General features: G+C 44.4%; 1 protein-coding gene across 1 annotated transcript; it reads left to right on the top strand.

The window, feature by feature from the left end:
• The first annotated feature begins 116 nt into the window (after positions 1–116).
• LOC110513756 (calbindin) lies at positions 117–23,958 on the top strand. Its single transcript, XM_021593474.2, has 11 exons — positions 117–418; positions 905–981; positions 10,068–10,142; positions 13,432–13,512; positions 13,650–13,706; positions 19,996–20,073; positions 20,226–20,281; positions 20,393–20,432; positions 20,550–20,603; positions 22,129–22,200; positions 22,965–23,958. The coding sequence occupies exons 1-11, from the start codon at positions 340–342 to the stop codon at positions 23,094–23,096; spliced, it is 801 nt and encodes a 266-aa protein (XP_021449149.2). The 5' UTR covers positions 117–339; the 3' UTR covers positions 23,097–23,958.
• Positions 23,959–27,894: the final 3,936 nt, after the last annotated feature.

Raw genomic sequence — 27,894 nt, 5'->3', positions numbered from 1 at the left:
AACTTCTACACTTTTGTCGGATAGAGCGTTTATCTGGAGGGGGAAATTAAAAGCACGAAGAGCGGGTGCTCATTTAAATGGATCTCACGTCTCCGTGCCCCCTGGCGCGCGTCAACGTGCTGCTGAGCACGCTCTATTCCTGCGGCGGGAAGAGAGGAGGTGATTTGCGCGTTTGGCTAGTTTCCCAACGTCGGGGACGGAGGTGCGACAGTTAAAGATTAGCGTGATAGTGCTTCCTTTAAATACCGGGCACCGACTGATCAAAGCGTCCAATTCATTGCAGATCCTCGGTCAGTGCAGCTATCTGGTACGCGCTCCCGTCCCCAAACCTAACCCGAGATGGCAAACGCGTACCTGCAAGGAGTAGAGATCTCTGCATCACAGTTCCTGGATATTTTTCACCATTATGATAACGATGGTAACTTATTCCTTAAGATTGTGGATTATTCGTGGGGATGGCACTGAAGTAAAACGATTTTTGGGAAGTGTTGCGCCAAAGACCCTCAGAGACCATTTGCGCTTTTTAGCGGGTTTTCGAAAATGTGTAGTAGCCTATATTGAATGAAACAGTCGATTTAGCTGTCAAGACTGATATTTGTGTGACATTTGTTCTCTCAACTTTATCCAGTGACAAATTGGATTGACAAATAATTGATTTAGAACCATTAACCACCATTTTATAGCGAAATATCAATATTTACAAAACTATAAATGACTGGAAAATATGATTATAATATTGTGATAGGTTTAGGCACTAAAAATATGATTCAGTCAAAGTATGATTCAGTCATACAGCTGTCATGAAACGGCAAATGATGGATTTGATCCTGTGCGTTATATTCTTAAACTTAATGTAGGCTACTTTACGCATGTCTTTGATTAATTTGGTGCTTACTTTTTGCAGGTAATGGATATATTGAAGGGAAGGAGTTGCAGAGTTTTATAAAAGAACTTCAGCAAGCTCGAAAACAGGCAGGACTTGTAAGTAAACTGAATTATTTTAAACTTTAAAACTTGAATGTATCGGCAGTCGGCCTGACAACTAATTGTCTTCTCAGACTGAACTGTTATCTAGTTTTTAAATGCATTAGGTATGACCCTCATTCGAATTACCTTCATCAGATAGGCCATACAGTAGGCTAGACATATAGACATTGTGAAACCAATGGGGGGTTGATTAGGCTACTGGTGGTGCCACAGTTGAAAGCTTTCAAGTTAAAACATTGTGTGTGTGTGAATGTGTGAGAGAGAGCGAGAGAGAGAGATTGGGGTAAGTGTGGTGGGGAGAAAGAGAACTCAGTGCACCAGACATTACAGGCACCAAGCAGTTTTAACACTGATGCTGGTATTATAAACCCTACAAGTTTTGTGTCTGTTTCAGCCGTGACATAATGTTGTCTTGTCAACATCCTCATCACTCATATTAGTGCTATTTGCTGTGTAATAATAATCAGTCATCTTTAATGTTTTTTTTTACTAGAATAATCAAAAGGTTGGATTATAAAATGCAGTACAGGGCATGTCATTGAGAACATTTAATTTACAGAAGAGACTAAATGCATATTTTAGATTTCTTGTTGGTTCAATGAACATAGGGTTTTCTCAAGAGATGGAAATGGTGCATTTCATATAATGTTTCACTGAGCTTCCATTTTAAAGTACTGTCATGATATTGTGAAACTGGTCGTTCTTAATTGACCCTTCGCTAAGCACCACCTCCCTTGGTTACTGTTGCAGCCATGGACAACATTTTCCCTGGAAGCACAATTCTCCCTTCCAACCACTGGCGAAATCCCCTCACAATGATCTCAAACTGTGTTTTTGGGGTGGCAGGGTAGCCTAGTGGTTAGAGTGTTGGACTAGTAACCGGAAGGTTGCAAGTTCAAACCCCCGAGCTGACAAGATACAAGTCTGTCATTCTGCTCCTGAAAAGGCTTTCATTGAAAATAAGAATTTGTTCTTAACTGTGTAAGTTAGTTAAATAAAGGTTATAAAAATACACAATGAAATTATACACCGACTACCCCTTGCTAATCAAGAACCTATCTGGTATGTTGTAGTGGACTGCCAATACAATCACTTCACTGAAACCTGGAATGTCTATGGCTCAGTCAAAGTGTACAAACCTCTTTTGGAGCTAACTAGTGTTCTCAAATCATTTCCTGATGTCGACTGCAGATTGGAGTTGTATTAATAACATTTTGAGAAAACAAGTTATATTTAGTGGCAAGCTTGCTAGCATTAGGAACGTTCGGTGGTCAATGAACCTGAAAAATAGCTAACCAGATGAACTAGCAAACTAATGTATAATTTTGGATTCTAAAAATACTCCATGAACAGGTTCTGGAACCCTGGTGCGCTATTCCATTATTTAGCCATTTAAAACATGTATTTCTTAAAGAAAACTCACGTTTTCTCACTGCCCTCACAGACTTTTATGTGTTTCAAACATGAGCTTCTCCGAGGTGAAGTACTGCTATCCATTGGAGTGCTGTGATTAGTTCCCCAGAATTCTGGGGCGGGGCTTAGCGAAGGGTCAATTGACATTGAATAATACATTATGACTAGTTATGAGGTGTCAAGTACTTGTCTGATCTACCAATATTTCATATGTCTTTCCATGCCTGAACGACTTATGGAACAACCTCATATTCCTGTTGCGTCAGATTGATGGGTTGATGGATGTATTTCCCACAATTCCATCTTGCTCAACTGTAAGCCCCGATGGGGAAAAGCAGTTTTGGCAAATTCTGTTTTTGTAATGGGGTCCTGTGTGTAGCTGGTGTAGAGAGTCAGGCGCAGGACAGCAGAAATGAGTAATCAACGTACTTTACTCAAAATACAAAAATACAAGGCAAATATACGAGCCCACAATAATGGACCGATTTACAAAGAACAATCACTCACAAACAAACATGGGGAACAGAGGGTTAAATAAAAAACAGGTAATTGGGTGAGTGAAACAAGATGTATAAGACAAAACAAATGGAAAATGAAAAGTGGATCGGCGGTGACGTAGAAGGCCGGTGACGTCGACTGCCGAACGCTGCCCAAACAAGGAGAGGGACCGACTTCGGTGGAAGTCGTGACAGTACCCCCGCCCCTCGACGCGCGGCTCCAGCCGCGCGCCGACACCGACCTCGGGGACGACCCGGAGGACGAGGCGCAGCGATCCGGATGGAGACGGTGGAACTCCCGCAGCAACGAAGGGTCCAAAACGTCCTCCACCAGCATCTCTCCTCCGGACCGTACCCCTCCAACTCCACGAGGTACTGAAGGCCCCTCGCCCGACGCCTCGAGTCCAAGATGGCTCGAAGAGCATATGCCGGGGCAACCTCGATGTCCAGAGGGGGCGGAGGAACCTCCCGCACCTCAGACTCCAGGAGTGGACCAGCCACCACCGGCCTGAGGAGAGACACATGGAACAAGGGAATAATATAGTAATCTGGGGGAATCTGTAACCTGTGGCACACCTTGTTCAGTCTCCTCAGGACCTTGAATGGCCCCACAAACCGCGGACCCAGCTTCCGGCAGGGCAGGCGGAGGAGCAGGTTTCGGGTCGAGAGCCAGACCCAGTCCCCCGGTGCGAACACCGGGGGCCAGAACCGGCTGATACCCCAGTACGCACTGGAAAAGAGAGAGGTTAGTGGAGGAGTGGCGGAGTGAGTTTTGGGCCATCTCTTCCCAGGGGATGACCTACCCACATCCTGGTTACTTTCGGGGTGAATGCCTGAGGTGAGGCTGACCAAGACCCCCAGACGTTCCATGAACGCTCTCCAGACCCTGGACGTTAACTGGGGACCCTGATCAGAAACTATGTCCTCAGGCACCCCATAGTGTAAACAGGGCCTCCGCAGTCTGTAGGGCCGTAGGGAGCCCGGGCAAAGGGAGGAAACGGCAGGACTTAAAAAAACGATCCACAACGACCAGGATCGTGGTGTTGCCCTGTGACGGAGGAAGATCCATCAGGAAGTCCACCGACAGGTGCGACCACAACCGTTGTGGAACGGGTAGGGGTTGTAACTTCCCTCTGGGCAGGTGCCAGGGAGCCTTGCACTGGGCACACACCTAGCAGGAGGAAACATAAACCCTCACGTCCTTGGCCAAGGTGGACTACCAGTACTTCCCACTAAGGCAACGCACCGTCCGACCGATGCCAGGGTGACCAGACTAGGGTGACGTGTGGGCCCAATAGATCAACCGGTCGCGGACAGCAGACGGAACATACAGGCGTCCAGCTGGACACTGGGGGGGAGTGGGCTCTGTGCGTAACGCCCGCTCGATGTCCGCGGCCAGCTCCCACACCACCGATGCCACCAGGCAAGAGGCTAGAAGTATGGGAGTGTGATCCGTGGACCGCGCCTCCGTGTCATACATCCGGGACAGTATGTCTGCCTTAGCATTCTGGGAATCTGGTCTGTAGGATAGAGTGAAAACAAAACATGTAAAAACCATGGCCCACCTCGCCTGGCGAGTGTTCAGTCTCCTCGCAGCCCGGATATACTCCAGGTTGCGGTGATCAGTCCAGATGAGAAAAGGGTGTTTAGCCCCCTCAAGCCAATGTCTCCACGCCTTCAGAGCCTTGACAACAGCCAACAGCTCCCGGTCCCCCACATCATAGTTTCACTCCGCCAGCGCTGAGCTTCTTCGAAAAGAAAGCACAGGGGCGGAGCTTTGGTGGTGTTCCCAAGAGTTGAGAGAGCATGGCTCCTATCCCAGCCTCGGACGCGTCCACCTCCACTATGAATGCCAAAGAGGGATCCGGATGAGCCAGCACGGGAGCCGAGGTAAACAGAGCCTTCAGGTGACCAAAAGCCCTGTCCGCCTCAGCTGACCACTGCAGCCACACCGGTCCCGCCTTCAGCAGTGAGGTAATGGGAGTTGCTACCTGACCAAAACCCCAGATAAACCTCAGGTAGTATTTGGCAAACCCTAGAAACCGCTGCACGTCCTTTACCGTAGTGGGAGTCGGCCAATTACGCACGGCTCCAATGCGGTCACTCTCCATCTCCACCCCTGAAGTGGAAATGCGGTACCCTAGGAAGGAGACGGAATGTTGGAAGAACAGACATTTCTCATCCTTGACGTACAGGTCATGCTCCAGCAGTCGACCAAGCACCCTGCGCACCAGGGACATATGCTCGGCGCGTGTAGCGGAGTATATCAGAATGTCGTCGATATACACCACTACACCCTGCCCGTGCAGGTCCTGGAAAATCTCATCAACAAAGGCCTGGAAGACTGATGGAGCATTCATCAACCCATATGGCATGACGAGGTACTCATAGTGCCCTGAGGTGGTACTAAATGCCGTCTTCCACTCGTCCCCCTCCCGGATATGCACCAGGTTGTAAGCGCTCCTGCGATCCAATTTTGTGAAGAAGTACGCCCCGTGCATTGACTCGATCACACTGGCGATGAGAGGCAGCGGGTAGCTATACGTCACTGTGATTTGATTGATCCCTCAATAGTCAATACATGGGCGCAGACCCCCATCCTTCTTCTTCACAAAAAAGAAACTCGAGGAGGCAGGTGAAGTGGAAGGCCGAATGTATCCCTGCCCCAGCCGCCGTCTCCTCCTGTGACAGGGGATACACGTGACTCCTGTGAAGTACTACGTCTACCAGGAGCTTTATCGCACAATCCCCCCGTCGATGGGGTGGTAATTTAGTCGCCCTCTTCTTACAGAAGGTGAGAGCCAAATCGGCATATTCTGAGGGGATGCGCACGGTGGAGACCTGGTCTGGACTTTCCACCGTAGTCGCACCGATGGAAACCCCCACACACCTGCCTGAGCACTCTCGTGACTATCCCTTGAGAGCCCTCTGTTGCCACAAAATAGTGGGGTTATGACAGGCCAACCAGGGTAAGCCCAGCACCACGGGAAACGCAGGAGAATCAATAAGGAAGAGACTGATTCTCTCCTTGTGACCCTCCTGCGTAACCACGTCTAGTAGAGCGGTGGCCTCCCGAATCAGCCCTGACCCTAATGGTCGACTATCTAGGGCATGCACAGGGAAGGGCATATCCACAGGAACAAGGGGGATCCCTAAACTATGGGCAAATGAACGGTCAATAAAATTCCCAGCTGCGCCTGAATCTACGAGCGCCTTATCCTGCACGCTCATCGTCCCCAGCCCAGGTGGAACAGTCGTGAACTCTGCAAAATGGTCCAACGCCGCGTCTCCCTCACTCCATACCCACTCCAGGGCTTTGCCTGAGAGGCAGGAGATGAGGGCGGACACGCTCTCACGTCCCAAAGGAGCCGGGTGGACGGTCACCAGGTAGAGCTCCAGCTGTATTAGGAACCCATGGCATCCGGCAGCCATCCCATCATACTCACTCGGGAGCGCGAGCCGAATCCCGCTGGGACCAGGTGAAGGAGAGGTGGACAGTGGGGTCGGCGGTAGTGACGCTGGTGGAGGCGCTGGAAATCCTCCTCCTCTCTCCCAACGATCCATCGTCTGCAGCACGCAATCCATGGCGGTGCCCAGACGTTGCAACATGGTCGCATGCTGCTGAATGCGCTCCTCTGTTGCCACAGGGAGGGTGTCTGCTCCTGCTGACTCCATTGGGTTGGTGAGTAATTCTGTAATGGGGTCCTGTATGTAGCTGGTGTAGAGAGTCAGGCGCAGGACAGGAGAAATGAGTAATCAACGTACTTTACTCAAAATACAAATATACAAGGCAAAATATACGAGCCCACAATAACAAACCGATTTACAAAAAACAATCACTCACGAACAAACATGGGGAACAGAGGGTTAAATAATAAACAGGTAATTGGGTGAGTGAAACCAGGTGTGTAAGACTAAGACAAAACAAATGGAAAATGAAAAGTGGATCGGCGGTGGCTAGAAGGCCGGTGACGTCGAACACCGAACGCCGCCCGAACAAGGAGAGGGACTGACTTCGGCGGAAGTCGTGGCAGTTTTCCATTCTGACCTTTTTATTTGACACTGGTATGTTTATTTGTGTCTCTACTCAGCGTTTTGGGGTCTGAATTGGATTGAGTCACCATTGCTCAGTGACAAACAGCACTGCAGTGCAGCACTCTCCTGCTTTGCATTTTGGAAAGGTTAAACACTTATTTCCCATTCTGTATACAAGCAATTAGCCAAGCCTCTATAGAGCAAGTCAATTGGCACTCAATCCCAGAACTTTAAACAGGAGTAATGGCTCAACTTTTGCCAGACACTGAAAACACCTTTTGATTTACTCTATGGGGAGAGAGCACATTGGGGAGTTGATTATGGAAAATCGCCGCATTTACCATCAAATTAAGTGCCCATTTACAACTGCCCAATCAATGCCCAGTGAGAAAACACCATTGAAGTGCAATTTGAAGTAGGATTGGAGTTATTAGCATATCTGACACCACCTTATGCAGAGAGATGCCAAAGATGGTTTCCACATTTAGCATGGGCATCATCAACAGACAGATCAATACAGAGATCAATGATTGGTTTTGACTGCATAGTGCATGCAGTGTGTAGATTGGCTCAGGGTCCTCTTACTTAGAAATACCATTGAATTCAATCAAACATGCACTTTAACATTTGCAGAGTCACTTGGTGTTGGATAGTCGACATGATTTTGATTATGTCATACAGCAATAAAGATGGCTTCCAAAGATGGCCGTCATGCATCTACTCAGTGGACACACACATGGACTAGACGAAGTGCTCACTCATAGTACATCTTCCTTTCATACAACATAATCATTTTAATCCGAAAGACAAGGCCAATGTTAAGAATATTGCCTACTTTCTACCAGTACACTTGTTCTCCAGTGAGAATGCAAGGTGATCTTCTTCGCTAGAGTTAACCTCTCGTGCCAGTTTCTCTGAAAGGAAAATTATGAAATGATAATGGTCATATATTTGGAACATATTTGGTCAGCGCTGGTGTGACACTGGGATTTACAGATATTTATTTATAGCATCTCAGGATATGGCTCACATTGTTCTTGAAGCAATGCATTGCTTTTATTGATTGTGTTTTGGAGGTGAAATGCAAATGTAAAAATCTGAGTCCTACTGTGTTTATATTCCTATCATAGAAAGGCTCTATAAAACCGGCATTAGTCATTACTAAGGTACCTTGATGTTCTCATAAAAACATAGAGTACTAACGCATCGATCACACCAATAGCGTCATTGCATTTTGGTACAGCAGAAGTACATTCATTTCCAATGGAACGCTGCGTGTGCCTTGCAGCATTGCGTTGCAGAGGCAGTTGCAGTGCGTTCTGTGTGGTGCATACGTTGGATTTATAGAACGTATGCGTCAAACTGTATGCGTAGACGACTTGACAGAAATGGTAGTAGAAGGTGAATGTTGAACTTTTGTTGAACACATCCAGATGGTGCTGCGTACCATTTTGCACATTGATGATATAGGTGTGATCGAGGTGTAAGATACACTAATATTGATATTTTATCCTTGGATATCAAATGTAATCTAGTTGTTTTTTTTTTCTTCTATCTTTCAACTCATTTACTTTTACCATCGATACAATGGGAGTGAGTGATCATGGTAAAGGCCATGTCCATCTTTTACAGAAATGCTCAATTTGCAGCTTAAAGCCTAATATATACCTTACACAAGTATGCAACACAAGAACGCAATTAACTACGCATGCAATAAAGCCCACTTCAACAGGCCTACTGCAAGGCCATGTAGCAGATAAGTGCTACCCTTTAAGTGTTACACATCATACAGTATCTACAGTATCACATTGTCACATGTAACACTTCCCAGTCCCAACATAGACAACCTCAAATGGCTGCCTTTAAAGGCCCAGTGTGTAGTCAAAAACGTGATTTACCTGTTTTATATATATGTTTTATATATATTTCCACACTATGAGGTTGTAATAATACTGTGAAAATTGCTAAGAAGCTGTTTTTTTTTGTTGTTTTTTCAATTTTAATGGAAAACAATCACAGTAAGCTCCTTGTTACCCATAAATGATTTGATATCGAGATAAAAATGACTGCATTGGACCTTGGAACTTATTCTAGCATTCTCTCGAGGCATTTCATATGCTTCTATGAAAGTACATGACACTATCAGTGCCTCGTCAACTCGAATCAATTACACTGAACGTGTCAGTGGAGATCTCTATCCCTACCCACCAGGCCTTACATCAGTAGCTGGCTGGCTGTGCAGCCAGGTCAACTGTGATGCAAGTCAGTATTCCACGTCCATCAATGTCTGAGGACGTCAGGAGATGACGTGGAACCGGCCTCTAGGGGCAACAGTGAGAGCTGTTACCTTCAAGTAGGTTTCGGTTTTGCTAGGGCGTTGTGAACGGGAATGGCAGATGGGCGTAAGCATCTGATTCGAAAGGTTGCAAGTTTTAATCTAGCAATAGAATGTCGTTTTTATATTGGTTTTAAACCTATCCCAAACCTTAACCCGTACCTTAACCATTCAGAGTTGATGTCTAACCTTAAGAATTTTGAATAAATGCCTGAATTTAACCCTAACCATAACAATTCAGAGTTAATGCCTTAAACTTAACACTTTGAAACTTTACATTTGGAACAACTTCTAAATTTGCCATTTGAGAAACATGGATCAATGTCTAATTCTGACATGCGACTTTGAGAGCTGGTTGGGCCCCTTCGTACATGCATAATCAATGCATCGCTTGGCCATCTGTATGTGTGCAGCGACATGGACTGACCAGTGTCAAGACTCTATTAGAATTGTGCTCTGATGGGTGAAGATTACAACCATCGCTCCTAATCTGCTTGGCATGTTAAATGGTGTTTGTGAGGACACAAGGTATACAAGGTCTTCCATGGCACCAGGTGCCTACTAAATAGCCTTTCTAGATAATTGAGCAGATTACTGAGCCCTCATGCTATCCGTGCTTGTATTTCAAACAACTTAGATCTTCCCTGCATAAAACATAATTACTTGTTATAAGGATGTGTGAATCCCTATTTAGTTTCAATGTTAACTAATTATATGTTTATATGTTGAGATTTGTATGTAATTCTTCAAGGTAAAAGCTACTGCAATTAATTGACAATGTATTTTTTTCTCTCTCATAGGAGCTTACAGACCAAATGAAGGCTTTTGTACAGGAATATGAGAAAAATACAGATGCCAAAATTGGAATTGTTGAGGTAAGAGTCTACATAAACTCATGATGCAGTAGGTTAAGGCCCACCTAGAGTTTGGGACTTTCAGGGACACCAGATCTTGAAACACTGCCAGGTTTAGAGGGGGCTTCTCCCTCTATGAAAGGTGTTCAAATATAATTTTTAAAGACAGTCAATTTAGCCGTGCAGGGTCAAGGGGATTCATATCTCTGCTATAGATGGATACTCTGAAGCTTTATCTGACAGACAGGATCATTCGGCTGTACACACATGCACCCACGCACCATCGCACACGAACACACACAATGATTACACAAAAATATAGGTAATACACATTATTTGAAAGTGGAAATAACATCTATTGTGTTTGGAATACGAGATTGCCGTTTAAATTAGATTCTTCAGCAGCATGATGGAAGATCAGGAGTCCTGTTTGAATTTTTTTTGTTGGCGTGGGGTGTTTCAATGCCCCCGGAATGGTTATGTTGCAGCTGTCTGATGGCTAGTCTAGCGGGAATAGTCTGAAAGTTTAGGCTGGGTCTCAAACCGGATTCACAATGCATTTCTCAGCAGCCAGCTGTGTGTTTTTGGGAGGCGGGTGCTGGTCAGATCGATAAGGGCCATAGCCGTAAAGTTGGGGATTAACCAGCTATAGTATCCCACCAGCACCAGGAAGGACTTGACCTGTGCCTTGGGGAACGGGCCAGTCACGAACCGCCTGGACCTTCCTCTCCTTGGGTTTGACATTCCCATGTCCGATCAAATAACCCAGGTACTTCACCTCCTCGAACCCCAGCTTGCATTTCTTGGGATTCGCTGTCAATCCGGCCTGCATGAGCAATCCAGCACCGCCTAGAGGCGCGTCAGGTGTTCTTCCCAACCTTGGCTGTGGATGATGATGTCATCCAAATAGGCCGCTGCGTACTGTTGGTGGGGTCTGAGGACTCGGTCCATCAGGCGCTGGAACGTGGGCGGGGCTCCATGGAGACCAAACGGGTTGACCCAGTATTGGTATAAGCTGTCCGGTGTCGAGAATGCTGTCTTTTCCCAGGAGGAGGCTGCCAAGGGTACCTGCCAATATCCCTTGGTCATGTCCAGGATGCTGATGTACTGGACCTTTCCCAACCGGTCGATGAGCTCGTCCACCTTTGGAAAACACGGCGGTGTTCAGATCGATGAGCTCTTGGAGTGCTTGCTTCTGGGTCGGTCCGAGGTCCGCATTGCTCGAGACCACCACTGGTCCCGTCGACGTCCTGGGTTTTGACCACAACACGGCCAAGGCTGTCATCACGTGTCACCTCTTCAACTTATTTTCTGCATTAGGGATTAAAACTAGCACCTTCTCACCCACATGGAACTCTCTGGGCTGGGTACCCCAATTGCAGACCTTGGCTTGGGCGCACTGGGCCTTCGCCATATGTTCCCTTACCACTGGCCATATGCCTGTCTTCCGCTCCCTCATCGTCTCTACGTGTTTTACCACGTCGCGTAACGGGGTCGGCTAGGCTTCCCACAACTCCATGGCGAGATCCAGTAGGCCGCTAGAGGAGGAGACCCAGTGGAGGCCTGGGGCACTTTCAAGTTCAGATCCTTCCACTGGAAATTGAAGAGGGGCAGCATGGGCTCCTCTTCCGGTTGTTCAGCAGGTGAGGTTGGTTCCAGCGCCCCCTCAGACCCCCAACTCAGAGTCCGTAGACACAGGTTTGGCAACCTCTTGGTTCCGGGCCGCGCAGGTGACGGTCTGTCCCCACTCTCGTCGGTCGCCAACTCATACTCTTGTTCCCAGCTCGTGCCTCCACAGCGCCGTGAACAGCGAACAATCTCGTCCCACAAGGAGGGATACTGGCAACTCAGGTATGACACCCTCCACTATCTGGCAGCTCCCTTGTGGCATCACGATGGTGGCCTGCCTGGTCGAATAACACTTGGTGTCACCGTGGACACAGGATACGGACACAGCGTTACCACACTGCAGGAATCCAACAGAGCGTGTGTGTCGTGACCGTTGACTTTCACTGGCACCATGGGTACTGGTGGTTCACTGTGGGCCCAACATGAGGTGACATAGTTTACTGCATGGCCCGACTAATCTCCAGGGCCCGCTGATGGCATTGACTCTTCTTGACCCGGGCAATTCGATGCGAGGTGTTCCCGGGCACCACACTCAAAACACCTCCTTTGGTCTTCATCCACCTGGGGTTCTTAGCAGCGGGTCGACTCTCCTCCAGCTGTCTCTCCGTGGGTCTGCAGTCCTTTAGCCCAGCTGACTGTCATATTGGGAGTAAAGTGGTGGGGTCATCCTTCTGTCCCCTCCGACAGATTTGGCCTGCATCCCCTTCAGCAGGGCCTCGGTATTCTGATGCGTCTCCACAGCTCACAAGAGGTCCTCCAAGGTCTGGGTGTGTAGGCTCACCGACCTCATCATGTGAGGTAGTGCCATTAAGAAGCGGTCCATGACCACATTGTTGATAACAAGGAGGATGGCTATGTCGGTTAGGAGCCATGCCCTGGTGAAGGTCGCTCATCTGGGCTCGTGGGGGAAGTGTCGGCCACAAACCTCCAGTCGTGGACCAATTGGGCCCGACGGGCCAGGCTGTATCCGTAGTGGCTGAGTACCTCCTTCTTGAGACAGTCATAGTTAGCCGCCTGTTCTGTGTTGAGTTCATAATATGCCTTTTGGGCGTCTCCGGACAGGAACGGGGCCAGCAGACTCGCCCCCTTCGCCTTGGGACAACCTTCCCGGAGTATTGTCTGTTCAAACGTGCAGAGGTAGGTCTCGATGTCGTCATCCTCCGTTGATAGTGGGTAAACTTCAACCCTGGTCTGACCACGTTCTTAGACTTGCCCTGTCCGGTAGCAACCCTCCCATGTGCTGCCTACCTGGCAGCTTTATGGGCCCAGTATGGCTGGTGAGCAATCAGCCCCTCTGTCTGTCACCTCAACGAGACTCCCCCTCGTGGCATTTCTGCGGTACGCCACAATGATGGCGTTGAATCAACATGAAAAACTGATTGGATTTGCAAAAAGTAATCAACATAAGGGAATTTAGTCTTTTTTTCACCCAACTTTATCCTAAATCCAATGACATAGTGAATTTTTTTGTTGATTTCACGTTAAATTCCTGTTAGTTGACAACTCAACCAAATGTAAATTGAAACTAGACGTTTAAATGACATCTGTGCCTGTCATTGGGTGCCATTGTTTGCCACTGATCAACTGTTAAAAATAAATGGGATGTTCAACCAATGTTACCATGTTTCAGGACAATACAGTATGATCTCTTATATATTTTCCTCTTTTCTCTGTGTCACAGCTAGTACAAATATTGCCCACAGAAGAGAACTTCTTGTTATTTTTCCGGCAACAGTTGAAGTCTTGTGCAGAATTTATGCAGGTATTTTTCTATTAACCAAGATTATCTATTTAAATGTTTTCAAGTGACTCATGACATAAACATTGTTTTTAGCTGATTTAACTATTCTCTCCTCATTGATGATACAAACCCCTCTTTCACTCATTGTCTCATTCCAGGCTTGGCGATGTTATGATGCAGACCATAGTGGCTACATTGAAGCAGATGAGCTGAAGGTGAGCAATGCCTGCCGGTGTGTGTAGTGCCTCCTAATTTGTGTCTTGATGAACTGTCTCACTGTCCTCTCTATTTCATTATGGGGATATAGGCTCACAAGGAGCCTCTGAGGTCAATGCTCATCTGGACTGTAACTTGAAATCACTTTGTATTGTAAATCATTTTGGTAATTGAGCGTTTTGTAGGAATCCCGGGGGGAGTTTTGTTTTTCTTAACCCGTATACCAAAGTTTCACTCATGTACAGTACCAGTCAAAGGTTTGTACACACCTATTCATTCAAGGGTTTTTCTTTAGTTGTACTATGTTCTACATTGTAGAATAATAGTGAAGACATCAAAACTATGAAATAACACATATGGAATCATGTAGTAACCAAAAAAGTGTTAAAAAAAATCTAAATATATTTTAGATTCTTCAAAGGAGCCCCTCTTTGCCTTGATGACAGCTTTGCACACTATTGGCATTCTCTAAACCAGCTTCATGAAAGTAGTCACGTGGAATGCTTTTTCAACCGTCTTGAAGGAGTTCCCACATATGCTGAGCACTTGTTGGCTGCTTTTCCTTCACTCTGCAGTCCAACTCATCCCAAACCATCTCAATTGGGTTGAGGTCAGGTGATTGTTGAGGCCAGGTCATCTGATGCAGCACTCCATCACTTTTCTTCTTGGTCAAATAGCCCTTACACAGCCTGGTTGTGTGTTTTAGTTCATTGTCTTTTTGAAAACCAAATGATAGTCCTACTAACCGCAAAGCAGATGGGGTGGCGTATCGCTGCAGAATGCTGTGGTAGCCATGCTGGTTTTGTGTGCCTTGAATTCTAAATAAATCACTGACCGTGTCACCAGCAAAGCACCCCCTCACCATCACACCCAGCTCCTCCTCCATGCTTCACGGTGGGAACCACACATGCGGAGGTCATTCATTCACCTACTCCGCATCTCACAAAGACATGGCGGTTGATACCAAAAATCTTACATTTGGACTCATCAGACCAAAGTACAGATTTCCACCGGTCTAATGTCCATTGCTCGTGTTTTTTGGCCCAAGCAAGTCTTTTTTTCTTATTGGTGTCCTTTAGTAGTGGTTTCTTTGCAGCAATTCGATCACACAGTCTCCTCTGAACAGTTGATGTTGAGATGTCTGTTACTTGAACTCTGTGAAGCATTTATTTGGGCTGCAATCTGAGGTGCAGTTAATTGCCGATTTCTGAGGCTGGTAACTCTAATGAACTTATCCTCTGCAGCAGAGGTTAGCTGGGTCTCCCTTTCCTGTGGTTTTCCTCATGAGAGACAGTTTCATCATAGTGCTTAATGGTTTTTACGACTGCACTTGAAGAAACTTTCAAAGTTCTTGAAATTTTCCGGATTGATTGATATTCATGTCTTAAAGTAACAACGGACTGTCAAGTCTCTTTGCTTATTTGAGCTGTTCTTGCCATAATATGGACTTGGTCTTTTACCAAATAGGGCTATCTTCTGCATACCACCCCTGCCTTGTCACAATACAACTAATTAGCTCAAACACATTAAGAAGGAAAGAAATTCCACAAATTAACTTTTAACAAGGCACACCTATTAATTGAAATGCATTCCAGATGACTACCTCCTGAAGCTTGTTGAGAGAATGCCAAGAGTGTGCAACACTGCCATCAAGGCAAAGGGTGGCTACTTTGAAGAATCTCAAATATAAAATATATTTTGATTTGTATAACACTTTTTTGGTTACTACACGATTCCATGTGTTATTTCATAGTTTTGATGTCTTCACTATTATTCTACAATATAGAACATAGTAAAAAATAAAGAAAAACCCTGGAATGAGTAGGTGTGTCCAAACTTTTGACTGGTACTGTACGTTGGCTTTGACCTTCCCTAGACTAGTGTCAAGAAAGTTGTGGAATAATTAAGTTGGATTGATGTGTGATAAGAAAGGGGGGGATCAGAATTCCACACGTATGCTTGAGGTTCTAGGGGTCCGAGGTTAATGTGGGGTCAGAGATCAGACAACCTAGAGTATATTTCACACAGAGTCGTGCTCAAACTCTTTACTAACTGAATCATGTCTTCACATTAGTATGCATGCCAATATACACCCACATGTATTATAATGTGTTTTCATTACCTTGAACCATTAGGTACACATAGGCACCAAGACCCACACATCCACCCCCCTCCACACAGGTGCACACCACAAACCTCCTTCAAACCTCAATAACCTAAATTAATGGTTAAAAGACATTACAGGGTTAGCTTTTCCCGTGAGTGTTTTGATAACGATAACACTGTCAACAGTCAAGCACTTTACTGCAAGACCTAAGAGGTAGTTTGGAAGGTGTATCATAGTTAGCAGGGTTTTTTTTTTTTACAGTATGCATGAAACTGAATGATTTAGAAAACACAAACCATTTAAGAATTTAGTTGTACTTTGTGTCATACAGTCAGGTCCAAAATTATTGGCATCCTTGATAGAGATGAGAAAAAATTCTGTATAAAATAAATACAAATATTGAGCTATACACTCTATCTAGAACCTAAAAGGGTTATTTGGCTCTCCATAGGATAACCCTTTGAATAACCCTTTTTGGTTCCAAGTAGAACCCTTTGGTTCTATATGGAACCCAAAATAGTTTTACCTGGAACTAAAAAAAATTGCAAACTCCAGGTGTTAACATTTATCTGATGACATGAAAATAGAGCTCTTTGGCCACTCACGCCAGTGGTGGGTTTGGCGTCGCAAAAAATATGAATATGCACAAAAAAATCCCCATACCTACTGTAAAATATGCAGGTGGATCTTTGATGTTATTAGGCTATTTAGCTTCCACTGGTCCTGGGGCCCTTTTTAAGGTCAATGTCATCATGAACTTTACCCAGTACCAAGACATTTTAGCCAAAAAACTGGTTGCCTCTGCCAGGAGGCTGAAACTTGGCCTCAAGTGGATCTTCCAGCAAGACAATAACCCCAAGCACACATCAAAATCCACAAAGATATGGTTAGTTGACCACAAAAATCTACATTTTGCAATGGCCATCTCAGTCTCCGGACTTGAACCCCATTCAAAACCTTTGGTTTGAATTGAAGAGGTCCATACAGACAGATGAAGGATACCACGGATCTGTATGAAGAAAGGGTCTAATATGCTTTCCAATGTGTTCTCCAATCCATAATTTTTTGGTGAAAAAAGCTCAGTACCATTATCCTCGCAAGGTATTGAAAACAGGGGTGCCAATCATTTTGACCCCTATCTTCTTGTGAAAATAAATATTACTTGTTAAACAAAATCTCTCTGAGCAACTGTGTTAGTATAAAATAATTACATTTTTCAGTTTATGTTGAGCGTATAATATACAGTGCCTTGCAAAAGTATTCACCCCCTGGGTGTTTCTACTATTTTGTTGCAATACAACCTGTAATTTAAATTGATTTTTATTTGGATATCATGTAATGGACATACACGAAATAGTCCAATTTGGTGAAGTAAAATGAAAAAAAGAACTTGTTTAAAAAAATATATATAAAAAAACATGGAAAAGTGGTACGTGCATTTGCTATGAAGCCCCTAAATAAGATCTGGTGCAACCAATTACCTTCAGAAGTCACATAATTAGTTAAATAAAGTCTGCCTGTGTGCAATCTAAGAGGCACATGATCTGTCATATGATCTCAGTACACCTGTTCTGAAAGGCCCCAGAGTCTGCAACACCACCAAGCGGCACCATGACGACCAAGGAGCTCTCCAAACAGGTCAGGGATAAAGTTGCGGAGAAGTACAGATCAGGGTTGGGTTATAAAAAAATACCTGTAACTTTGAACATCTGACGGAGCACCATTAAATCCATTATTAAAAAATGGAAAGAATAATGCACCACAACAAACCTGGCAAGAGAGGACCGCCCATCAAAACTCACAGACCAGGCAAGGAGAGCATTAATCAGAGAGGCAACAAAGAGACCAAAGATAACCCTGAAGGAGCTGCAAAGCTCCACAGTGGAGACTGGAGTATCTGTCCATAGGACGACTTTAAGCCGTACACTCCACAGAGCTGGGCTTTACAGAAGAGTGGCCAGAAAAAAAGCCATTGCTTAAAGAAAAAAATAAGCAAACACGTTTGGTGTTCGCCAAATGGAGACTCCCCAAAAATATGGAAGAAGGTAAATGATCTGGTCAGATGAGTCAAAAATGTAGCTTTTTGGCCATCAAGGAAAACGCTATGTCTGGCGCAAACCCAACACCTCTCATCACCAGCAGCATCATGCTGTGGGGATGTTTTTCATTGGCAGGGACTAGGAAACTGGTCAGAATTGAAGGAATGATGGATGGTGCTAAATACAGGGAAATCCTTGAGGGAAACCTGTTTCAGTCTTCCAGAGATTTGAGACTGAGACTGGGAGGTTGACCTTCCAGCACAACAATGACCCTTTGCATACTGCTAAAGCAACACTCAAGTGGTTTAAGGGGAAACATTTAAATGTCTTGGAATGGCCTAGTCAAAGCCCAGACCTCAATCCAATTGAGAATCTGTGGTATGACTTAAAGATTGCTGTACACCAGTGGAACCCATTCAACTTGAAGGAGCTGGAGCAGTTTTGCCTTGAAGAATGGACAAAAATCCCAGTGGCTAGATGTGCCAAGCTTCTAGAGACATACCCCAAGAGACTTGCAGCTGACATTGCTGAAAAGGTGGCTATAAAAAGTAATGACTTTGGGGGTGAATAGTTATGCACGCTCAAGTTTTCTGTTTTCTCTTATTCCTTGTTTGTTTCACAAAAATATGTTGCATCTTCAAAGTGGTAGGCATGTTGTGTAAATCGGATGATATAAACCCCTAAAAAATATATATATTTTAATTTCAGGTTGTAAGTCAACAAAATAGGAAGAATGCCAAAGGGGGGCCTGAATTCAAAATTGATAACATAGATTTTGTTTTCCTCACCCATCTACACACAACACCCCATAATGACAAAGTGATAATGTTTAGACATTTTTGCAAATTTATTGAAAATGAAATACAGAAATATCTAATTTACATAAGTATTCACACCCCAAGTCAATACTTTGTAGAAGCACCTTTGGCGGTGATGACAGCTTTGAGTCGTCTTGGGCATGTCTGTATCAGCTTTGAGTCGTCTTGGGTATGTCTGTATCAGCTTTGAGTCGTCTTGGTTATGTCTGTATCAGCTTTGCACATCTGGATTTTGAGATTTTCTCCCATTCTTCCTTGCAGATTTTCTCAAGCTCTGTTAAATTAGATAGGGAGCGGCGGCTAACAGCAATCTTCAAGTCTTTCCACAGATTTTCAATGAGATTCAATTATCTCAGAGTCTTTCATGTGGCTTTTAGCAAACTCCCAAGCGTGTTGTCATGTGTATTTTTCTCAGGAATGGCTTCAGTCTGGCCACTCTACCTAAAGCCCAGATTGGTGAAGTGCTGCAGAGACGGTTGTCCTTCTGGCAGGTTCTCCCACCTCAGCCAAAGAACTCTGTAGTTCTGTCATGGCCATTGATTTCTTGGTCATCTCCCTGACTAAGGTACTTCTTGTCAGTTTGGTCAGACTCTAGGCAGAGTCTGGGTAGGTCCATATTTTTTCAATTTCCCAATGATGGAGACCACTGTGCTCTTGGAAACTTTCAACACTTTAGAAATGTTTTTTTTTTTACCCTTCCCCAGGTATATGCCTCATCACAATTATAGCTCAGAGATCTACAGACTTCATGGTATAGTTTTTGCTCTGACGTGCACTGTCAACTGTGGGACCTTATATAGACAGGTGTGGTTCTTTCTAAATCATGTCCAAACCATTGAATTGGCCACGGGTGTACTCCAATCAAGTTGTAGCGACATCTCAAGGACGATCAAAGGAAATTGGATGCACCTGAGCTCAATTTAGAGTGTCATAGCAAAGGGTTGTTAATACTTATGTCAATTAGTTATTTGTGTATTTCATTTTCAATAAATTTGCTAAACTTTCTAAAAACATGTTTTCACTTTGTCGTTATGGGGTATTGTGTTTAGAAGGGTGAGAACTTTTCTCAATTGAATCCAATTTGAATTCAGGCTGTAACACAACACAATGTGGAATAAGTCAAGGGGTAGGAATACTTTATAAAGACACTGTAGCTCAGTATTTGTATTATTTATTTTATACAGTCTTTGTTTGCTCATCTTTATCAAGGGTGCCAATATTTCTGGACCTGACTGTACCTCCCAGACAGCATTGCATTTCAAATGTGTCTGCTATAGCAGGCGTTGTTGTCAAACTGATCTTTCTGCCTTTGCTTCATTTCCAGAACTTTTTGAAAGATCTGCTTCAGAAGGCTAAGAAACCATATGACGAAAAGAAGTTAGACGAGTATACACATACCACAGTAAGAATATAGTTTATACTTGTGCAGCTAGCCTCAGAAACAACATTGAGAACACTGTAGCTAAATGGCTATAACAAATAGCTCCGTACAGTATAGTACTTCATATTCTGTTTTGTAGAGATTTAATTTGTTTGTTTATTTTTATCTTCCAGCTCAAAATATTCGACTCAAACCACGATGGGAAGTTGTGTTTGGCAGAAATGGCGAGGTCTGCTTATTAAGTTTTCTCCTGTGTGATATGAATGATATATCTGTCTCCACATCGTGCTCTATATTACCTGAACACAATTCTTCCAATGTGTGTGTTTTTTTTTAACAGGCTGCTACCGGACGAGGAGAACTTTCTACTCAAGTTTCAGGTTGGTGGTTATTCCCAGAGTAAATCCAAGAGGGAATCGGAAAATCAGATTGACCTTGACTCCATTGTCTCCTCTCCCTCTATTTTCCTCCCCCTCTCGCTCGTCTTTCTGTCACAGAATGTGAAGATGGTGAGGAGAGAGTTCAACAAGATCTTTGAGTTATACGATCAGGTACATTCCAATAATACATTGTCATTATGCACCCTCTCAAAAAAAGAAGAATCACTTGCTGTTATGGCTTTTTGAATGATTCAATGCATCTCAAGACACAGTATGAACAAGGACAGAAAGTGCTTCAGACAGTCCTAGTCTAGGCAATTGCTGCTCTCCAGGGATGCACTCCCTCAATCTTTCTCTCTTATCCTCTTTATCTATTTCTCCTTCTCTTTCTTGCTCTCGTTCTTTCCCTGTCTATCTACCCATTTATCTTCCTATTGCCCTTATTTGTATGCACAATGGATACAGTACATGCCCCCCCGCTGTCCCCATCACTCTTCCTCTCTTGCTCTCTCTCTTCCCCATACCCATTTCCCCCACCCTCTCCCTCTTCCTCTCTCTCTCCCCCTATAATGTATGACTGTCCCTGGAGTAGGTCGGCAGATCGGCCCATTCTCTCTCGTGGCAGCGCCTACGATTCATATTGACTCGCAGGTTCATGTTGCGTAGGCAGGCAGGAAGGCGGGCAGGCAGGCAGACAGGCAGGGAGGCTGACCGGCAAACAGACAGGGAGGCGGGCAGACAAACAGACAAGGTGGGCAGGGAGGAGTTCTGGGCCTTGCTGTTATGTGACATCCAGACAGGTAATTGGGGCAGCAAATGACAACACATTATTTAGTTTGCCTGTAGAGCATTACAGGACAATTAATCTGAGTGGCTGGCTGATCATGGTTTTCCATTTGTTTTAGTCTTCGACCATACAGTAGAACCTGGTTTAAAGTTTGAGAATTTTAGAAGTGCCATGTTGGCACTAACTGTTCCACATGGTTACTGATGATGGCGCACTTGTTGCCAACACAGAGGATTGATTGTTTGACTCTGTGGTACAGTATTTCTATTGCTCTGAATGGAGTTGGACACACAGAGAAGTCCCCTAAAGTGGATAGGGATATCCTTGTAAAGGTATCAGCGATGTGGTTATAATATTGCTTTCAGTGCACACAAGCCAGTAAGTACACAGAGGACCAAAAACAAACAGTTCAAATTCATGAATAGAAAATATGAGAAAATATCAGAAGGGCCCATGAACAGACTGTTCAAATATACACGTCTGTTCATTAAGCCTATTGTTTTGTTTGTTTACTGAGATTAGGCTTGTGAGATGCAACGCGACATCATGTTGTCACTGCATACCAAACCAAACCCAAAGGTGGGCTAAATGGTGTTTGTCTCTCTCTCTGTCCTTTTCTCTCTCTCTCTCTCTCTCTGTCTCTCTCTCTCTCTCTCTCTGTCCTTTTCTCTCTCTCTCCGTCCCTCTCTCTCTCTCTGTCTCTCTCTCTCTGTCCTTTTCTCTCTCTGTCTCTGTCTCTCTCTGTCCTTTTCTCTCTCTCTCTGTCCCTCTCTCTCTCTCTGTCCTTTTCTCTCTCTGTCTCTGTCTCCTCTCTCTCTCTGTCCTTTTCTCTCTCTCTCCGTCCCTCTCTCTCTCTCTGTCTCTCTCTCTCTCTCTCTCCGTCCCTCTCTCTGTCTCTGTCTCTCTCAGGATGAGAATGGTTATATGGATGAGAATGAGCTGGATGCCCTCCTCAAAGATTTGTGTGAGAAGAACAAGAAGGTGTGTTTCCATTCTGTTTAATTGATGGAGAAGAGCGGAGACTAAGGGCAAGATTCAATCAGTTCCGCCTTAACCCGCGATAATCGAGAAGAACTGCATAGCAGTCTCATTGTTTTTATGTAGGCGATGTCTGAGGTGTAACTGCGCTGGAGCTGTCAAATCAGCAAGCGGCTCCCGGCGTTATACTTATCGCGGACATTGCCATTGGATGCGCAAAGTCGAATTAGTAATAAACCCACACCGCTGAAACACCAGCTATGCGGGTGTCAGCTTTCACTGGATCTGATTGAATCTAGGTCTGAACAGTCCAAAGAAATATTTTAGTTTTTCATCTTGAGACTTCAAATATCACAGAGGGCCTCGTCTGTTGCCTGTGGTGATATGATTGGCCTGAGGACAATCACAATACCTCTTCAAACAAACTCATAAGAGCATGCTTAGAACTGGACAGATATCCAATCGCTCTGTCTCTCTCTCTCTCTCTCTCTGTCTCTCTCTTGCTCTATCTCTCTCTTTCACACTCTCTCGCAGCAGACTTTAAAAAAAATAATCTGGATGTCAATATATCAAAGCATGTAGAGCCTACTCTTTTTTTTTTGTGCAAATACTTTGTGTCATCTTTATGAGCTAAGCTTTGGGCCAGCGACCATCTCAAAGCCGCGGGGGATTTTGAAATGAAAAAGTAGGGTCAATGTCAAATCTGTAAAAGTCAAGGGAAGAAAATGACAAGTTGGATATCTTCATCTGTTTCTTGTCTCCGACAGGTGCTGGAAGTCAACAAAATCCCCACATATAAGACCGCCATTATGGCGCTATCAGACGGGGGCAAGCTATACAGGACAGAGCTAGCTCTTGTGCTCTGTGCTGAGGACATTTCAGCCCCTGCCCCCTTATAAACCACTCCTCTTTCCACCTAACCACACCCCCTCCATCCCCTTCTAACCCGCCGCCCTTCCCCTCACTCATGAATTGTGTAAAGATACTGTCGCTTGAAACTCCAAGGATGTAGGGTGTTTTTTTTGTTTCAGTTTTTGCTTTTCTTTCAATAAATCTGTCAATTTGCCAGTGACAGTGTGTGTGTAGCTAGGGCACATTATCAGAGACATAGGGTGTCACATACTTTTCAAATCTTTTGTTTCTATACTCTTTGTAAATGTACAGATTTTTGTAACAATGAGATTGATACCACCATTGAAAGTCCCTGTACTTTGTCCTCTCTATACTACATACTCCAGGACTGTAGCCTCTCATTGGCTGAAAGAGAGGGTGTGTCCCCTACTGACCAATGACAACAATGTTTACCGTATTGTTAATTAATATCTCTACACCAAGTAGTCAAACTACTAGTAACAATAACTTATACTATTAGAATTATATCCCTCCATTAGCCTAAGCAATATGTTACTAAAATGTTTCTGTAATGTTGTGCATGGAAACTAAATATAATATATAGCGGAAGAACAGTTCTGTGATGTGAGACAATTTTAAGCTATATATCGTTTTGCAGTGCATGTTAGTTACTGAAGGCTAGCCTTGTGTGGAGGTACTACTGAATGGACAAGCACATATCTCGGAGTTGTGTAGCCTAACCCCTCGTGACCCCTGACCTGCCCTGTGTATAACGATGGTGCCAGTCTCTGATGTGCTACATGGACCTTTTTTTGCACTGTTAACAATGCCATGCCCCACCATGCTGGGCACCAGAAACACTGTGTAAGATGTAATAAAACTCAATTCAACAAATACCTTACACCCCAACTGTGTGCATCGCTGTGTTGCTACTTGACTGACAAAGGGGGGAATTGACCATGTCAAGAATGATATGGATGACACAAAATAATACATTTAATTTCAAAATAACAAATAAAAAACGTAATATATACACTGAGTGTACAAGATGTTAATGGGCCTGGAGCGACTCTTCGTAGTAGGGCTCCTGCTCGTATGGCACCTGCAGTTATAACATGATATTACATTACATGACAAAACACAATGTTACATGACATGCCATTACTAAACATCACACATAACATACTTTCCCCCTTGACTTCCCCTCACCTGTGTGGTGGTGGTGTAGGGGTAGGAGTCCTCTGTGATCATGCTCACGCTGGTGGGGGCTGGTACATAGGGGTCATATCCAGATGAGGGTTGCTGCTCCTCATAGCTGTGAGTGTGCTCCGGTGGGTATTCCTCTGCCAGCGAGGAATGTCAAGCGGTGGAGGGGTTAAAGTGAGGCAAGTGAGAGGGAAATGTTTGCATTCTACAGGTTAGTTCATGTCAAAGGAAGCATCATACCATAGAGTTTGTACTGTAGTAGTAGTTAGTGTCTGACTGTACACCTAGTGTACTTACACGGAGTGTACAAAACATGAGGAATACCTGCTCTTTCCATGACAGACTGTCCAGGTGAAAGCTATGATCCCTTATTGATGTCACTTGTTAAATCCACTTCAATCGGTGTAGATGAAGGGAGGAGACGGGTTAAATAAGGATTTTTAAGCCTTGAGACATGGATTGTGTATGTGTGCCATTCAGAGGGAGAATGGGCAAGACAAAAGATTTAAGTGCCTTTGAACAGAGTATGTTAGTAGGTGCCAGGCGCGCCAGTTTGTGTCAATAACTGCAACGCTGCTGGATTTTTCACGCTCAAGTTTCATGTGTGTATCAAGAATGGTTCTCCACCCAAAGGACATCCAGCCAACTTTACACAACTGTGGGAAGCATTGGAGTCAACATGGGCCAGCATCCCTTGTAGAGTTCATGCCCCGACGAATTGAGGCTGTTCTGAGGGTTAAAGAGATTGGTACAAGTTGCAAATTAATATTAGGAAGGTGTTCCTAATGTTTGGCATACTCAGTGTGTGTATATATATATATATATATATATATATATATATATATATATATATATATATATATAAAAGCTATATACAGGTGTCATCAGATCTGGTGGACAGGAGAACAGAATTAACATACAGTGCCTTGCGAAAGTATTCGGCCCCCTTGAACTTTGCGACCTTTTGCCACATTTCAGGCTTCAAACATAAAGATATAAAACTGTATTTTTTGTGAAGAATCAACAACAAGTGGGACACAATCATGAAGTGTAACGACATTTATTGGATATTTCAAACTTTTTTAACAAATCAAAAATGGAAAAATTGGGCGTGCAAAATTATTCAGCCCCTTTACTTTCAGTGCAGCAAACTCTCTCCAGAAGTTCAGTGAGGATCTCTGAATGATCCAATGTTGACCTAAATGACTAATGATGATAAATACAATCCACCTGTGTGTAATCAAGTCTCCGTATAAATGCACCTGCACTGTGATAGTCTCAGAGGTCCGTCAAAAGCGCAGAGAGCATCATGAAGAACAAGGAACACACCAGGCAGGTCCGAGATACTGTTGTGAAGAAGTTTAAAGCCGGATTTGGATACAAAAAGATTTCCCAAGCTTTAAACATCCCAAGGAGCACTGTGCAAGCAATAATATTGAAATGGAAGGAGTATCAGACCACTGCAAATCTACCAAGACCTGGCCGTCCCTCTAAACTTTCAGCTCATACAAGGAGAAGACTGATCAGAGATGCAGCCAAGAGGCCCATGATCACTCTGGATGAACTGCAGAGATCTACAGCTGAGGTGGGAGACTCCGTCCATAGGACAACAATCAGTCGTATATTGCACAAATCTGGCCTTTATGGAAGAGTGGCAAGAAGAAAGCCATTTCTTAAAGATATCCATAAAAAGTGTTGTTTAAAGTTTGCCACAAGCCACCTAGGAGACACACCAAACATGTGGAAGAAGGTGCTCTGGTCAGATGAAACCAAAATTGAACTTTTGGCAACAATGCAAAACGTTATGTTTGGCATAAAAGCAACACAGCTCATCACCCTGAACACACCATCCCCACTGTCAAACATGGTGGTGGCAGCATCATGGTTTGGGCCTGCTTTTCTTCAGCAGGGACAGGGAAGATGGTTAAAATTGATGGGAAGATGGATGGAGCCAAATACAGGACCATTCTGGAAGAAAACCTGATGGAGTCTGCAAAAGACCTGAGACTGGGACGGAGATTTGTCTTCCAACAAGACAATGATCCAAAACATAAAGCAAAATCTACAATGGAATGGTTCAAAAATAAACATATCCAGGTGTTAGAATGGCCAAGTCAAAGTCCAGACCTGAATCCAATCGAGAATCTGTGGAAAGAACTGTTCACAAATGCTCTCCATCCAACCTCACTGAGCTCAAGCTGTTTTGCAAGGAGGAATGGGAAAAAAATTCAGTCTCTCGATGTGCAAAACTGATAGAGACATACCCCAAGCGACTTACAGCTGTAATCGCAGCAAAAGGTGGCGCTACAAAGTATTAACTGAAGGGGGCTGAATAATTTTGCACGCCCAATTTTTCAGTTTTTGATTTGTTAAAAAAGTTTGAAATATCCAATAAATGTCGTTCCACTTCATGATTGTGTCCCACTTGTTGTTGATTCTTCACAAAAAAATACAGTTTTATATCTTTATGTTTGAAGCCTGAAATGTGGCAAAAGGTCGCAAAGTTCAAGGGAGCCGAATACTTTCGCAAGGCACTGTAGGTATTTGAAAACTATTCTGAACAGCACAATTAAGCTGTGCCTTAAACGAAGTCAGAGACTCTACAGCCCTGATATTGACTGGAAGTTCCACAGTCGAGGAGCCGCAAAACTGAAAGACCCTGTCACCCATAAATGTTTGTCTGCAGTGGGGATGCTGAACGGAGACTTACCTGGAGTAGCGAAGGGTGTATGTGGAGTAGGATGGTAGAATGAGGTCAGACAGGCACTTGGCTCCAGAGTTGTGGATAGCTTGGTAGGTGTGAACCAGGATTTTAAAGTCAATGCGTGAGCATATTGGGAGCCAGTGGAGGTTGAACAGCACTGGAGGGATGTGCTTACAGGGGGAGGTGAGGACACTTCAGGTGGAACTTCCTTAACCTGTGTGCCAATCTGTTTCTGCTTTGGCCAACTTGTCGTTGCTGAATGCAGAAACAGTCTGGTCCCAGGACAGGAGCTTTCTGTAGACATAGGAGCACTTGAAGGTCCAAAGCTAACCGCTGCTTTATGACAGACAGGGGGAAGGAAGCCTTAACCTTAGAAATCCCTGCATTGAGTGTAAAGGCATTGCTCAGTGCTCTGTCCCCTCGCACTATGCAGTGAGAGTTTAGACAGCAGGATGATTTTATCTCCTAATTGGGCAGCTGCTGGCATCTCTCTCCGAGTTGGTAAATGTATAGCGATGGCTTATCTGAGTTTAGCTGCATTATGCTCTTGCCTAGTTAAGTAAAGGTTAAATGTAGCAGGTGTGAAGTGTGTGTCTGTGCCTAATGGAACTCTGGTACGTGAAAGGGTAGGGGTATGAAGTAGGAAGAGGGGAACACGCTGCATTATGGGAGAGCTAATTGTACTTAATCAAAGCAAGGTACTGTTCCACTCTATACATTGATGCCTGTTTCCCTCGGCACAGAACAGGCATACCCCTGACCTTAAAAGCATGGTCAATGGAGATTCTGCAAACAAATTGGACAATGGTTGAACACAATTAAAGATGACATAGGAATAACTAGATGGAATTGTAGTTTTTTTTAATTTGACATTTCCACAAACCTCATAGGAAAGGTAAATAAAACTCCACCACATTTCATTTTCTCAGCTAAGT

The sequence above is a fragment of the Oncorhynchus mykiss genome, chromosome 3 (genome assembly GCF_013265735.2).
Source record: "Oncorhynchus mykiss isolate Arlee chromosome 3, USDA_OmykA_1.1, whole genome shotgun sequence".
NCBI lineage: Eukaryota > Metazoa > Chordata > Actinopteri > Salmoniformes > Salmonidae > Oncorhynchus > Oncorhynchus mykiss.
Note: the sequence above shows the minus strand (reverse complement) of the source record. Positions and strands in the feature narration are given on the sequence as shown.